General features: G+C 36.2%; 1 protein-coding gene and 1 long non-coding RNA gene across 2 annotated transcripts in view; both read left to right on the top strand.

Moving 5' to 3' along the window:
• The window catches only part of CFAP70 (cilia and flagella associated protein 70), an 84,946-nt gene that overhangs the window by 56,508 nt on the left and 11,455 nt on the right, over positions 1-16,983 (top strand). The window contains 8 exon segments of the mRNA XM_011355228.2: positions 3,242-3,375; positions 3,496-3,611; positions 3,796-4,020; positions 9,520-9,675; positions 10,213-10,334; positions 11,780-11,932; positions 12,445-12,606; positions 15,697-15,786. Coding sequence (XP_011353530.1) covers positions 3,242-3,375; positions 3,496-3,611; positions 3,796-4,020; positions 9,520-9,675; positions 10,213-10,334; positions 11,780-11,932; positions 12,445-12,606; positions 15,697-15,786 — 1,158 coding nt within the window.
• LOC111736499 lies at positions 4,031-6,339 on the top strand. Its single transcript, XR_002779195.1, has 2 exons — positions 4,031-4,903; positions 5,698-6,339. It is a non-coding gene; the product is annotated as an uncharacterized LOC111736499 (long non-coding RNA).

The following is a 16,983-nucleotide window of genomic DNA, read 5'->3' as shown; positions in this document are numbered from 1 at the left end:
TTGGCTGTAGGTCCTGGGTTTTCATCACTTTAAAAATTTTGTGCCAAGCCCTTCTGGCCTGCAAATTTTCTGTTGAGAAATCAACTGAAAGTCTTAGTTCTCTTTCTGGTACCCCTATGATGCAAATGTTGTTGTGCTTGATGTTATCCCAGAGGCCCCTTAAAAGCTATTTTCATTTTTTTAAGATTCTTTTTTTTCTTGTTGCTGTTCTGATTGGGTGTCCTCCACCACCTTATCTTGTAAATCATTGATTCAATCCTCTGCTTCATCCAATCTGTTGATTCCCTCTAATGTACTCTTCATCTCAGATATTGTATTCTTCATTTCTGACTGGTTCCCTTTTATGTTTTCCATCTCCATTTTTATGTTTTCTATCTCTTTGTTAAAGTTCTCCCTGAGTTCACCTACTCTTGCCCTAAGTACATTGAGCATCCTTATAACCAGTATTTTGAACTCAGCTTCTGGTAGATTGCTTATCTCCACTTTGTTTAGCTCTTTTTCTGGAGCTTTGTTCTGTTCTTTCATGTGGGACATGTTTCTTTGCCTCCTCATTTTGGCTGTCTCCTTGTGCTTGTTTCTATCTATTAGGTAGGGCTCCGAAGTCTCCTGGTCTTAGTAGAGTGGTTTTATATAGTAGCTGTCTTGTGGGGCCCAGCAAGGTGCTCAAGGTATGTCTCTTGTGTAAGTCACGTGTGCCTCCCTGGTATAGTTGAGCCTTGGTTGTTATTTGCACTTCGATGGGAGGGATTGACTCTTAGGCTAATTGGTTGTGAGGACTGGCCGGTGAGGGGCTGACTCTACAGAGCAGGAGTTACTTTATCACAGTTCTGGTGCCTTCCCAGTCTGCCCTTCGAGTGTGTCCTCCTCAGATGCAGGCCTGGGTGGTACTCCGGCTCCATCACCGGTTGAAGCAGGCCTCTGGGTATGCCAAGCCAAGGGCTTCCTGGGAGCGGCCCAGCTGTAGGCCAAGGTCAGCTGCAGACTGTGCACTTCTGGGACCACCTGGTAATAGTCACCACGCAATCTTCAGATGGCTGCCACCTGTGCTGGGCTTCTAGGTGCCTCGAGAGGCCAAGTCAGAAACTGAGGCCAGCTGCTGCTAGTGTGGGGCTTGAGGCTGCTCAGCAAGAGGTACAGTGCACACCAAGGCCAGATGCTACTCCTTTGGGTTTTGTGAGCCTTTGAGAGATTATAGGAAAGTTTACAGCATGAGCCAAGACAAGCCATTTATATGGAATAAACCACTGGAGGCAGCTTATGTGGGCTCACAAGTTGAGAGAGGCAGAGTCACAGGGAAATCACCTGGACAGAGCAACTTATGTTATCCAGGTTGATGGAGACTCAGATATGGTGGCTGCCTGTATCCACATGGTGGGAGGATGGAGGACCCAACCAAGGAATAATGGATACTGCCAACACTTCTGTCTGAGAGAAAGCTGCCCCTCCAGCCCTCACCCTGAAGCCCGACAACTCAGTGTCACTCAGATGCCCCTGGCACTCCTCTAGCAGCTGCTGGAGCTCCAGAGTGAGTGAGTCTGTCAGTGAGTAAGTTTGGGTGTGAGCCCTTTAATAGGAATGCCTGCAATTCCCACAGCCTTCTGTGTCACTTGGCCACAATCTCTGCTGGTTTTCACAGCCAGAAGTTATGGGAACTTCTCTTCCTAGCTCTGGAACCCTGGGCTGGAGAGCCCAGTGTGGTTCCTCAGGGAGGGGAGGGGGCTCTGCAGCCAAGATAACCCTCCTAGTTCTTGACAGCCACACATGTTTCATGTCTCTGCCCCTCCTACCAGCCCCAAGGTGACCTGTTACGTATGGCTCCGGTTGTATGACTTCTGTTCAGCCAGACTTCAGGCAACTCTCCGTGATGGTTGCTTTGTAGTTTCATTATAATTTTAATGTAGTTGTGAGAGGAGGAGTACACAACATCTGTCTTCCACACCATCTTGGCCAGTCTCTCCTGATAGTTTCTTTTGATGTACAAAAGTTTTTAATTTTTATTAAGTCAATTTGTCTATTTTTTTTTTTTTTGTAGCCTGTGCCTTTGGTGTCATATCTAAGAAATCGTTGCCAAGTCCAGTGTCATGAAGCTATTGTCCTATGTTTTCTTCTGAGTTTTATAGTTTTAGGTTCTACAGTTAGTTAGGTCTTTGATACACTTTGAGTTACGTTTTTGTATATAGTGTCAGGTAAGGACGCAACATTATTCTTTTGCTTGTCGATATCCAGCTTTCCTAGCACCGTTTGTTGAAAAAACTGTCCTTTCCCTATTGAATGGTCTTGGCACTTTTGTCAAAAATCATTTGACCATATGTGCAAAGGTTTACTTCTGGGCTCTCTATTCTATTCCTTTGATCTATATATATCTGTCTTTATACCAGTGCCACACTAATTACTGTAGCTTTGTAAGTTATGAAATCAGGAAGTGTGAGTTTTCCAGTTTTTCTTTTTAAAGATTGTTTTGGCTATTCATATTTTCTTGACATTCCATATCAATTTTATGATGGATTTTTCTAATTCTGTAAAACATTGGGATTTTTTTTTTTAAGTGAGGCAACCCTTGGTTGACCTCACAGATTGCAAAGACCTTGTCAGCTTACAATCCCTTATTTTTTATTTATTTTTTATGCCTACAGCACCTGGTCTTCCTAGGTGGTCTCCCATCCAGGTACTAACCAGGACCAATCCTGCTTAGCTTCTGAGATCAGATGGGATCGAAAAACATTGGGATTTTGATAGTGATTGCATTGAATCTGTAAATTGCTTTGGGCAGTATTGACATCTTAACATATTAACTCTTCCAATCCATGAACATGGGAGGTGTTTCCATTTAGTTATGTCATCTTTAATTTCTTTCAGCAATATTTTGTACTTTTCACTCATTACGAGGTGCTGGTTTTGCATACTTGTAGATAAACTTATACTTGCCATCTCTAGATTATGACAGAAATGATTATATGTGAATGTTTAAAATGAACCATAAAATAAATCTTTAGATTATTTCAATTTAGATTATTATTATATCAATTTAGATTTTTAAAGTCAAATAGTTATTGACTTTATGGTAAGCCAGAACATTGACTGTGCTAGGCATTCAGAATTCAATGGTAGGCAAAAAAGAAGTCAAAGTTTTGCTTTCATAGAGCTTATAGTATTTATGGAGTGCTTCTGTGTGATGTTACATGCATAAATATATGACATGGTGTTACAATAACGTTGGTCCTCCTGATGCTTCACATGGTAGAGGTTAGTCCGTGAGCCCCAGAACCTGGAACACTGGCTGGACTATGGTGCCTTTTGCCTCCTAACTGAGGACAACATTAAAGCACAGGAGTGTTTTCGGAAGGCTCTTTCCCTCAACCAGAATCATATCCACAGGTATGGGTGAAAGGAGATGGGGAATGAGTAGAAGCAAATAAACTTCTATATGAAGTTGTCTTGATTTCATTACTGTGACATGGAACCATGTTGTTAATCATGTTGGTGGTGTCTTCTCAGCTTGTTGCTGTGTGGTGTCCTGGCTGTCCTGATGGAGAACTATGAGCAGGCAGAAATTTTCTTTGAGGATGCTACTTGCTTGGAACCAAGTAATGTTGTAGCCTGGACTTTGCTTGGTATGGTATTTTCTTGTGATCTGAATGTGTTTTCTCTCATTATAAGATTCTCTCTTTCTCTTTCCTTTCTCTAGTGGCCCTTCATGTAGTTCTTAAACTTTGGTAAAAATGTGAGAAATGTTGCAATTCTTCAGTAAATGATGGTGAGAAATTAGTCACATTCATTTCAGCATCTTTCTTTCAGGTTTGTACTATGAAATTCAAAACAACGATATTAGAATGGAAATGGCATTTCATGAAGGCTTCAAACAGCTTCAGGCGCGAGTGCTTCAGGCACAAGTAACGAAGGAGAAGAGTATGGGTACTATAGAGTATGTTGAAGAAGGAGGGAACGTAGAATCCAGTTTAGGCCCTTGGGGAATCACTGATGGTTCCTCTACAACAGCAATTAAGGCGGAAGCCCCAGCAGGTAGGACTGGGGAATGGAGATCATGAATGGCTATTGGGAAAATTACCGGCCTTATGAATAGCACCAAGCACATAATAGGTACTCAGTAAATATTTGTTAAATGAATAGGTGGAGTTTTGAGTTGTTCTGGGCATACCAGGAAAAGACTTCTCCAAAATATTTCCTCATTTATATGATTGAAAGTCTGAAGCTTCTACTATTGCTATTCAGTTTTTTTAATTTTAAAGAATTTGCTCTCTGTGTACCTCTAAAAGGGGTATCATTCTAGCAGAGTGAAGTTCTTTTTTTCCCCCTCACTCTCTTCCCCAACATGTAAGGTCTCTCTCTTGTGATTCTTAAATTTATTTGTGCACTCCCTTGTTTCTTTATGGCCATTCTCCTGTCCTCTACTTCAGGAAATCAGTCATTCTCCTGTATTTAATGTGTGTTTTTGTTTGCATATTTTTCGCATATGTTATGTTATTTATATGTTATTGCATATTGTTATTTTGTGTGCATATATTTTCAATAGTTTTTCTGAGGTGTAATTGACATTTCATAAACTGCACATATTTAACATGTACAATTTAATACATTTAAACATATGAAAACACCCATGAAAATATCACCACAATCAATTCAATGAACATATCTAAACTCCCCCAAATTTTCCTTGCACCTATTTCTATTCTTTTTTCTTGCCCCCATTTCCAGACAGCCGCCAATTAGCTTTCTAGTTTTGTGCTTTGTAGTTTTGTGCTTTGTAGTTTTGTGCCTTTGAAGTTTTGTTTTAATAGCTCTTCCTACCTCAAGTCACATGTTCTTCAATTAACTTTATCATGTTAGTTTTACATTTAGATCTTTAATTTATCAGGCAGGATTCCATCTTTGAATGTGAAGTGAGGTAGGCATCACCATAGATGAGTTCATATGTTCTAGAATTTTCAAATTCTAGAAAATGTCTAAAAATTTTCAGAACTTCTAGAATTAAATAGAATTTCACAGTATATACTCTTTTTTTGGTCTGAGTTTTTCACTAAGCGTAATTATTTTGTGATTCAAACATGTTTTTGTCTATGTCAGTAGTTCATCCTTTCATATTGCTAAATAGTATCCCATTATATAAAGATACTATAATGTTTATCTATTCACCTGTTGGATAGATATGTGGCTTGTTTCAGTTTGGGACTTTTTAAAATAAAGCTGCTATTCATCTACAAGTCTTTGAATTGACATATACTTTCATTTTTCTTGGAATGGCTGGGACCATGTGTTATTTAGCAGTATGTTTTTATTTTCTAAATATTTGGAGATTTTTCCATATATCTTTGTTTTTCATTTCTAATTTAATTTCACTGTGGTTAGAAAACATACTTAGTATGATTTGAATTGTTTTAAGTTTATTTTGACTTATTTTATGGTCCAGCATATGATCTATCTCAATAAATGTTTCAGAAACACTTGAATGTGTTTTCTGCTGTTGTTGAGTGTAGTGTTCTATAGGTATCAATTAGGTTTAATTAGCTGATTGTGTTGTTCAACTTTCCTTAATTCTTTATAGTTTTGTGCTTTTGAAGTTTTGTTTTAATAGCTCTTCCTACCTCAAGTCACATGTTCTTCAATTAACTTTATCATGTTAGTTTTACATTTAGATCTTTAATTTATCAGGCAGGATTCCATCTTTGATTGCTAAGTAAGGTAGGCGTCCAGTTTCATGTTTCTCCATACAAGGATCTAGTTTTCTGAAAATTATTAATTAAACAATCCTCTTTTCTTATTAGACTTAAGGTATATATGTCTCTGAGCTCTCTATTCTTTTTTTTGTCTTATTTTAAAACAATATCACACTCTTTATTGCTGTGGTGTTGTAGTATGCCTTAATATCTAGTGTATCAGGTTCTCTAATTTGTTTTTTTTTATTCCTAACTTACTTATTCATGGACCTTTATTCATCTTAATGGATTTTATAATGAGTTTATCAAGTATATAAAAAAAAATCTAGCTGAAAATTTTATTTGGACTGGATAGAACTGGATGAATTGAGGGATAATTAACACCTGTATATTATTTAAACCATTCCCTCCAAGTATGTCGAGATCTCTCCATTTACTCAGATCATCTTCTATGTCCTTTGTTAAAGTTTTAACATTTTTTTCCACCGAGGCCCTGTTTAAGTAATTCATAGTATTCTATAGATTCCATTGCTATCATTATATGATCTCATTTAATTATATGTTCTAGTTAGTTATCACTGTTATCTTTTTAGGATATGCTATTGACTTTCTACATTTTCAATTTTATTGTATACTATTGTTTTTTAGATTAAACTTGTATATGACAGTCTTGTTTGACTCATTGATTCTAATAGATTATTCTATAGTATTTTTCCTAGAATATGATTATGATATCATCTGCCAATAATGATAGCGTTACCTTCCCTCCCCCCCCCCCAATCCTCATACTACTCATGTCTTTTTATTATCTTCAATAATATGTTATACAGTCATGTGCCACATAACAATGTTTGGGTCAGTGATGGACTATATGATGTTGGTTCCATAGATTATGATGGAGCTGAATTTCCTGTAAGAAATGGAAGGATATGTGGTTTGGAGGATTTATTTTTCTTTGACAAGAGCAATATCTATGAGACTTGGCAATAGATTCCTTCTCACTCACAGCACCTCAATTTTAGTGCATAGATTACATCCCAATCAGTCAGCACTGACCTATAGAGAACAGCCAAGAATAGAGAAAATTAATGAGACCAGTAACAGATTCTTTGAAAAGATCAATTAAATTGATAAATTTGATTAGGAAAAAAAGAAGATACATTATACCAATATCAGGAATGAAAAGAGATACCACTGCAAATCTTATAAATCTTAGAAAAATAGTAAGGAGAAATTATTGACAACTTAGTGTTAACAAATTTGACAACTTAGATAAAATGCAAATACTTTGACAGACATACAAAGCTTATCAAGAAGAAAGAGAAGATCCAAATAGCCATATATCTCCTAAGAAATTTAAATATGTAATTAAAACCCTCTCACAAAGAAAACTCCAGGCCTCCCCTCTTCCTACAACAAAGTCGGAAAACAGAAGAGGGAATACCTCCAGTACTAAAGTTTGAGAATAGTTATTATTGTGATATCAAAACCAGACAGATCCATCCTAAGAAAAGAAGAGTACATACCAATAACCTTCATGAATTGAGACACAAAAATTCTTAACAAATATTAGCCAGTCAATTTCAGCAACATATATAAATGATAATATATCCAATCCACAAAGGGTTGTAAGTTTCACATTTGAAAATCAATGCAATTTACTACGGAATAGCTAAAATTAAGAAGATTGATGATACCAGGTTATGGAAAGGATATGGAGTAACTGGAATTCTTCAAAATTTCTGATGGGAATGCCAGATGGTACAACCAATTGGAAAAACAGGCAATTTTAAAAAAAAGTTAAACATACGTGTGCCAGCAATTTCGCTCATAAGTATTTACCCAAAAGAATGGAAACATATATCCTTGCAAAGATTTGTATACAAATGTTCACAACAGATTTATTTATAGTAGACAAAAACTGGAAACAACCCAATCACTTATAGATAGGTGAATGGTTAATAAATTTTCATATAACTGCACAATCAAATACCACTCAGGAATAAAAAGAAACAAATTACCGATATACACAACATGGATGAATCTCAAAAACATTATGCTAACTGAATAAGTCAGATGCAAAAGAGTACAATACTGTATGATTCCATTTAAATTAAATTCTAGAAAAGGCAAAACTATATTGAGAGAAAGCAAATCAGTTGTTGTCTTCAGCTGGGAGTTGGCAACTAACTGCAAAGAGAAGAAGGGAGCTCCTCAGTGCACTAGAAATCTTTTATATATTGATTGTGGTAACGATTACATAAATGTATATATTTGTTAAAGTTCATTGAATTATATACTTCAAACACTTTTTAATATATAACTTATACCTCAGAAAAGCTGAATATTAACAATTTTTAAAAATTAAGATCCTCACTTACTCAATGATCAGTCTGCAGTATTTAACCACTCTCCTCCCTGAAATACATCTTAGATTGCCACCTTCAGCTGCTTGGGTTTCCCTCGTTAGCTCCTCATTCTTGTCACTGTCATTAGATATAATCAATTCTCGCTAACACAGTCTTGCTTTTTAAGGGCTCACCTACCGTCATAGTTTCCATTTCACTACTGATAACTCTTAAGTATCTATCTTTAACCCAGACAACCCTCCAGAACCCAGCAGCTGGATTATTCTACTAGTAAACTCAACTCCTCATCTCCCAAATTGACTTCACATCACTATATTAGTCATCCAAGCTCATGATCTCAGAGTTATTCTTGTTTCTTCTTCCTTTCTTGCTTGAGTTTCCCCCATACCTATATCAGATTTAATTCCCAAGACCAGTTGTTTCTCTTTCAAAATGTTCCTTGCATCTTTCCTTTAGATTTTCACTACTCTCCTTACCAAATATCCAGACTGTTTTACCAGCCTTATTACAGATCTCTTTGTCTCCATCCATATTTTTTTCTCCTTGCTACATAGCACTGTTAATCTTCATAAAATACCACTTTCATCATATAATTTTTCTGTTCAATACTCTTCATTGTAACCCTCATCTTTTGCCTCTAGAAGAAAAATCCTAGCATTCAAATATCAATACAATGTAGCCCCAACCTACCTTTCTCTTAATTTTCTCTATGCAATCTTCAATACCCAATAAAATAAATTACCTCACTACTTCCATCCTTTTTCCAACGGCATGCCCATAGCCTTGTATGCCCTTCTCTCCAATTTCTACCTATTTTTCAAAGCTACATCTTTTGCTCTAGCTGAGTGACCTCTTCTGATTCATATCCAGCTAGTGCTGATCATTTCCTGCCTGGCATTACCTTTTATTTTTTATTTGTCAAACATTTGTTTGCTTGAGAGGCAACATGGTATGTTTAAGAGCTTCAGCAAATTATTTAATTTCTCTGTGATGCACATGGTTTAAAGGAGCATAATAAATAAAATCTCATTATGTGAACAATAAATAAGATTATACATTAAAGTTCTTAGTACAAAACTTGGCATATAGTCATGCTCAACTATGGCTACTTATATTATTAATTATTATTATTAAACACTGAGATGATTAGAATTCCTATCTTTCAGAGGTTTTAATATCATCTAAAAATATATTAATCTTCTCATCTTGATTCTTGAGATTCTGGGTCTAGCAAATGATATCATGCCTTGGGCTAGCAGCAGGGTTGGACTAGGGGTTATAGTGACAGAAACTGCTCTCAGTTTAGCTTGTACTCTTTAAATTATACAGAAATATAAAAAGTCTGCAAAACAAGTCTGTCCATGCAGTAGTTCTGGAATATGTTTTGAAAATTGATTATATTTTATTTTCTGTAATAACTTTTTAATATTCAATGTAGGAAGGGTTTTTTCCCCCTCATTAAAATTTAACCTATTTAGGACCAGGAACTCCATTATCCATTCTAGATGGATTTCTTGAAGCATCCTCCAAACTGCAGTCTGATTCAGGAGAACCCGTTTTGTCTGTACAATCTCAGGATCCAGTAGACCAAAAACCATCCAACCTATATGTCAAGGAGATACCAGCAAAAAGAGGTAATTAGGAAAAAGATTTTCAAATGCAAGAGGGTATAAACAAACTAGACAAGGATGACAACTCCTATGATTACCAAAACAGTCATCTTAACACATTTGAAAGTTGATTAGTTTATCTATCATTTTGCCTAAGTGCCTTCATATGAGGCTAGGCTCTGAAATCCAAACTCAGTAGTATAACTCTTTCAATAAACAAGTATATTTAACTCAGAAAAGTAGCCAGCTATCGACCTATGATTTTCTAATGATTCATTTTTAGAATATCTATAGATTATGTTTCACATTCAGGAAGATCTGAATACTTATAAAAACCCATTTATTTGGTTGTGACTTGCATTTGGAAACATTAGTTGAATAACCTTGAGAACTTTTGAGATCTTCTCTTTGGGGACCATTGCTGTAGAGCAATCTATTGCTTTCCAGATTATAATCTCTCTCACATATATTAGAATAATCTCCCTGCTACATTAGTGTGTCTGAGGTTCATACATTTTTTTCCTTAACATCTAATCGTCTATTCTTTTAATATATTTTCAGAAGCATCAAAATGTCAAGATTCATCGACTTTTCTGCATCCCACTTCTTATGGTGTTTCCCAAACTCCTACCACCATCTTCATGGAAACCATACGGTTCTTGATGAAGTTCAATGCTGTGCAGGTCAGAATATTTGGAAAAGTACAAATAGATGGAAAGATTTTAATGAACTACTTATTCTATTCATAATGGTCTATTTGTAAGCTTAAATATGTATGATACAGAAATCAAAATGCTTTTGAGAGCACACAGTAAGCCTAGTGGGATGAATATCCAGGCGTGAACCACTTTCTGCAGGGAGCCTCAGAAGACCTCACTGCAAGTCTGCTCCCTGTAGAATACCAGCAGAGCAAATGAAGACTCTATATGCAGCCTGATGTCACTTTATTATGGGAACTCAGGCAAGTGTTGGGATTTCACAGGAACCTAATTATACCCTTCTTTCCTTTCAGGATCTGAACCAGTTGGAACAGATACACGGTGCTATATCAGTGTGGGGGGATAAAAATATTAAATTGTTTTATTGGTAAAACTGGGCTGGAGATGTGACTGGTCCTAGATTTAACTTAACCTATGCTGTCACAGGTGGAACATCTGGAGAATTGCAGCCTCCTCCCAAGGAAGAAGAGTATCCTACAAGGTCTACCTACCACATGGGAAACAGAAGTATATTCATGAAACAAGCAGTAGGAGAGAGAGCAAGATCCAAGAGCCAAGAGAGTTAGCCCTGATCCTGCACTGTGCATGTTCCACTTGAGGGTGGACAAGTTCAAGAAAGGGCAAAAATTATGAACCGGGTGGGAGTGGGCCACATTAAACCTTTCCCAATAGAAAAACAGGCTCTCTGTTTCCCTGATTAAATAAGTCACTATCCCTCCATGTCAAAGCCAGAATGCAGGTAGAGGGAACAGCTGCAGATCCTCCCTTCAGCATTTTCCTAAGAAGGGATAAGTGTTAGTGGAAGTTTCTACAGTATAAGCTGAGATGGGAACAGAGGGAAAAGAAGGGTTTCCCCCTCTGCTTAGCGAGTACATGTGACTGTCAAATTTGCAAGCCTTGCATAGTATTAAAAATAAAGAATGGGCAAAAGTATAAAACTAGTGAAAAAAAACAAATGTTTGAGAGTATGTCACAAATAGATACACTGTTTCCAAGATCCGGAGTCTAGAATTTTAGTAAAGGGAGGTTTTCACTCACTGTAAGTTTCCTTGTAATTACGGCTGCCTGAAAATGTTACCTTCTGTGTAAATGTAAGTGCCTTTATCTGCTGCATAACGAAAACAGGCTAAAACCCATCTAATATGTTGACCAGCAATACCAGAATTGTGCAATACTGTATTCACTTGGGAACATCTACATTTGGTGACTAAGTGAATAGTTGGTAATGTAACCATGATATACTGAATGTTTATAATTCACCTCTAACCTTTTGAAGTTCATAATCATTTCATTCTATAATATGTTACTTAATGTTTATTATCAGAGAGAGAATCTTCAACAATGAGAGCTATGGCACTAACATAATGCAGTCATTTACATGTTCCTTATAATCTGATTTTTCCTTGCAGTATGTGCACAGGGTGCTTGCACATGAGCTGTTATGCCCTCAAGGAGGCCCCAGCTGTGAGTATTACTTGGTGCTGGCCCAGACGTACCTCCTCAAGAAGGACTTTGCCAAGGCAGAGGCATACCTTCAACAAGCAGCCCAGATGGACTACCTGGTAATAACTTTTGCTAGAGCCTCTTGGGTTTAATTTGGAGAAGGAGTGAGCAGACTTTCTTAAAGGTGGTTATGCCATATCACAGGTAGATTTCTGGTTTCCAGAGATGGGAGTCATTAGCAGTCAGTTAGGTCATATACCTGTTTCCTTCCATTTGTTTTTCTTAAGCAATTCTGAGTTTTGCAGAGGGCAGAGAAAAGGATAAGGACAGCTCTTTCATAGATACCTTATCTATTTCAAGTTTTCTGTGCTTCTGTTTTTCTTATTGTGAACACTATCTGGCTATACTTGAATGTTTTTATTAATATTTATCCCAAAGACAGAACAGCTTTGAAGAATGCAAGAAAGAAATGAGAGGGCAACTGAATGGCCCTGTTTCTAACTGAGCGCTATTAGAAAAAGAAAGCAGATAATTTTAACATTTAAGTTTAAGTGTTAAACAAAGATCATTAATGTACTTTTAAATTAAACATCACCTCATCCCACGTACTACTTGTTCTTCACTTTCTCAGAACCCTAACGTTTGGGGTGTGAAGGGCCATCTCTACTTTCTGAGTGGAAATCATGCTGAGGCCAAGGCATGCTATGAGCGAACCATTAGTTTTGTAGTAGATGCTTCTGAGATGCACTTCATTTTCCTGCGACTGGGGCACATCTATCTGGAAGAGAAGGAGGTGAGAGATAGAGAACGGGGTGTAACCATGTAAATCAGGTCATGGTCTGGGACCTGATTACAGTCAAGCATTGACATCCATGTGGACTAAAAGTCGTAATATGATAATGATATTTTTATATGCAAAGATAAAGTGACTTGCCCATCATCAGATAACCAGTAATTAATAGAAGCAAGATATAAATCCAGGCAGTCTCATATTAGAGTCTGTGGTTTTAACCATCATAATACTAAAAAGTTATTAAGAACTCAATAAATTTTATTTTAGCAGAAGTAGAAATATTCTTAGCTTGCCTTAACTAATGGAAAGTGTTATGGGCTTCAAAATAAATTCTCCAAACTTCCTCCGCAGCACAAAGGATTACATTTAATTCAGCTGAGGCTAACCCCATCCCACAGAGCACTCTGACCTGACCCTTTAACAATTCCTCTCCTTATTTTAAGAAACACCCCAAAGCCTCCTAAAAGAAGCTTTCTCTTATGGAAACTTTCAGAGAATATAAAGTAAACAGAATATAAAGTAAACAGAATAGTAGAATGAACCAATCATCCCACTTCAACATTATCAGCATTTTCCCAAAGACCTTTTAACTCATGCTTTTGTTTCGACTTCATTCCATTTCTCCCTGCAGAATACCCAATTTTCTTTCTATGTAAAAATAAAACAACAGCAACAAGAAGTTACAATGCCTTATAATTTAAGTAGGAAAGCTCACATAGGCTTGAAAGAGAAAAATCACTATCATTACAGTAAAGTAAATAAGTTTTCTTTTTGATGTTATTGCAGTCTGCATCTCCACAGAGCTGCTAACTTATGCAGTCACTAGGCAAGGAGTTCATAGGCTATTTGCTGAGGCTCAGTTATAGTTTCATCTCTCACGCTGGAGATATAAGACAAGAGTGGTCCCTTGAGGAAAACTTCTTTTGGAACTTTTTTAAAAAAAATGTTTCTAAATGTCTCCTGTACTGCTGAGAACTTCTAAGGCCTTTTACAGCAAGGGAACAGACTCTCAGAATAATGAGGTTCTATCAAATATACCCCTTAGCTCAGAGATTCTATATCTGTCATCCTACCACATGTCACTTTTAAGTAAAAAAGGTGATCAATTCATAGAGTCTAGGTGGAATTCTGATAATCATTGTGGTCACACAGAACTTTCAATGTAACTCCTTGCCTCACCTCTTAAAAAGATTATAGATGTCTTTGGAACTGCTTTCACGTCAAAGTCTGCCCTTTAATTTGGTCTGTCCTTCTCCTCTCACCAGTTTTCTTTCAACAGCTCCCTGAAAATAGACATAAAATACAATCCAAGACCAGAATAGCCAACATAATATTAAAAAAGAAGAGCAAAAGTAGAAGACTGACTCCCTACCTGACTACAAGACTTACTACAAAATTAACAATAATCAAGACAGTATGGTATTGGTGAAAGAATAGGCAAATAGATCATGGAACAGAATAGAGAGCTCAGAAATAAATCCATATAAATATAGTCAACCCATCTTTGACAAGGAGCAAAAGGAATACAATGGAGCAAAGAAAATATTTTTAACAAATGGTGGTGGAACAACTCGATATCCATACACAAAAGAATAAATCCAGATACCTTTAAAAATGAACTCAAAAGGGATCATAGAACCGAATGTAAAATGCAAAACTATAAAACTTCTAGGAGATAATATAGAAGAAAACCTATATGACATTAGGTATAATGATGACTTTTTAGATATACCACCAAAGGCATCACAGGAAAGAAAAAAATTATAAGTTAGATTTCATCGACGTGAAAAACTTATGCTCTGCAGAAAACAATGTGAAAGGAATGAAAAGACAAGCCACAAACTGGGTGAAAATATTTGCAAAAGTCTGGTATCTAAAATACGCAAAGAACTCTTTAAAACTCAACAAAAAGAAAACAATTTGATTTTAAAATAGGCCAAAGACCTTAACAGATACTTCAGCAAAGAAGATATACAAATAGCAAATAAATGTATGAAATTATACTCCACATCATATGTCATTAGGGAAATGCAAATTAAAACAACAATGAGATATCACTATACACCATAATCTGGTCAAAATCTAGAACACTGACAACATCAAATCCTGAAAAGGATGTGGAGCAGCAGGAGCTCTCATTCATTGCGGTTGGGAATGCAAAATGGTACAGCTGCTTTACATGACAGTTTGACAATTTCTTACAAAACTAAAAATATTCATACCATACTATGCAGTGAGTATGCTCCTTAATATTTACCCAAAGAGTTGAAAACTTATATCCACACAAAAACCTACACACAGATGTTTAAATTAGCTTTTTTCATAATGGCCAAAACTTGGAAGCAATAAGGATTTCCTTCAGTAGGTGGATGGATAACCTGTAATACATCTAGACAATGGAATATTACTTCGAGCTAAAAGGAAATAAAGCTCTCAAATCATGAAAAAAAAAACAAACACAAAGGAACCTTAAATGAATGTTACTAAGTGAAAGAAGCCAATCTGAGAGGGCTACATGCTTCATGATTCCAGCTGCATGACAGTCTATAAAAGGCAAAACTGTGGTGATAGTAAAGAGATCAGTGGTTTCCAGGGATTCGGGAAGGGGAGTGATGAATAGACAGAGTACGGGGAATTTTTTTTTTTTTTTTGAGTACAGGGAATTTTTAGGGCAGGGAAATACTCTAATGAGGAATACATGTCATTATACATTTGTCTAAATCCATGGAATGTACAACACCAAGAGTGAACCCTAAGGTAAATTATGGACTTTGAGTAATGATGAAGTGTCAATGTAGGTTCATCAATTATAACAAAAGTACCACTCTGGTGGGGGATTTTGATAGTGAGAGAGGCTATACATGTGTGGGGGCATGGAGTACATATATGGGAAATCTCTGTAATTTCTTCTCAATTTCGCTGTGAACCTAAAACTCCAAAAAAATTAGGTTTAAAAGAAACATATAACTCAAGGACTCATTATCTTAGATTGGTCTGGAGTGCAATTGAAGAAGCACCATGATTATTCTAGCAATGCAGTGTTCGAAGATTCCTAAAGAACAATAGCTTAGTGGTACTTTCTTTCTGCAGTATGAAAAGGCAAAGAAAACCTACCTGCAAGCCTGTAAGAGATCGCCTTCATGCCTTACCTGGCTAGGACTGGGAATTGCCTGTTATCGGGTAAGAGGATAAGGGCTTGAGACTAAGCCTGTGTATATAGCTGACCTTGATTCCTTGATCTTCCAAGCACTCTGGGAGTTTCTAATGACAGTAGGATGGTAATCAGGGAAGTCTTCTCTAATGAAAAGTTGCTCTTCAAAGTTGTTTAGTAAACTGAAGGTCAATCTGAACTAGAAAAATAAAACATTCTTTAAAAATCCCACAGGAGATTTCACTTTGGGTGGTGAACACACAATGCAATGCACATATAATGTATTATTGAACTGTACACTTGAAACCTATATAATTTTATTAACCAAATACCCCAATAAATTTAATTTTAAAAATCCTGCGAAAACTTGAACCAGGAAGCTATAAAATTAAAAATTTCATGATTTTTGGTACATATGCTCATAACTTTATGATGTTATCTATAAGAAAAACATGATCTGGGATATCAAGAATTTACCTAAATAAATTAAAGAAATTGATTGATATTTATTAAGCTCTGTGGCCCTTCTGTATTCAGGAGTTGCTGCTGTAGCTTCTGGTAGACCTTATGATTTACCACCCATAAAAACTCTCTAGTCACCCTTCCCTCCTCCTCTGTTCTAATCTTTGAAAGAGGCATGCATCCCGCTGTTCTTTTCTGATATTTTACACATATTCTTGATTCCATCCCTCTCCTTTTCTCCTAATACCTTACTTTCTTAATTTTTTCTTTCTCTTTGATTTAAATTTTTAACCTTTCCTTTTCAGTCAGCTTTCCCCATACTTTCCCCTTCTTAGTAAGCAACAATGATAACAACAACCTTCCTGATTGTTACCCTTTAACCAAAAGAGTTGTCTACATTTCTTGTCTCCTCTTCCTCATTGCTGTTTTTTTAACCATAAAGGTAATATATGTTTATTATAAAAAATTTGGAAGATACAGAATATGAAGAAGACATAAGTGTATCCATAATCCTGTCACTCAGTAATAATCGCTGTTAACATTGAATACATTGTTCTCCAGTCTTTTTTCATATATATATGAAAGCAATTTTAATGTATAAAATTGTAAATAATGTATTTACTGCTTTGTAATCTTTTGTCTACTTAACTATATAGCATTGGTATCTTCTCATATCACCAAATAGCTTAAAACATGTGTTTTGATGACTACATGGTGTTCCCAGGTTTTGATGCATAAATAAGGTGATCGTGTAATTCATCATA

The sequence above is a fragment of the Pteropus vampyrus genome, unplaced genomic scaffold, assembly GCF_000151845.1.
Source record: "Pteropus vampyrus isolate Shadow unplaced genomic scaffold, Pvam_2.0 Scaffold20, whole genome shotgun sequence".
In the NCBI taxonomy this organism is placed as follows: Eukaryota; Metazoa; Chordata; class Mammalia; order Chiroptera; family Pteropodidae; genus Pteropus; species Pteropus vampyrus.
Note: the sequence above shows the minus strand (reverse complement) of the source record. Positions and strands in the feature narration are given on the sequence as shown.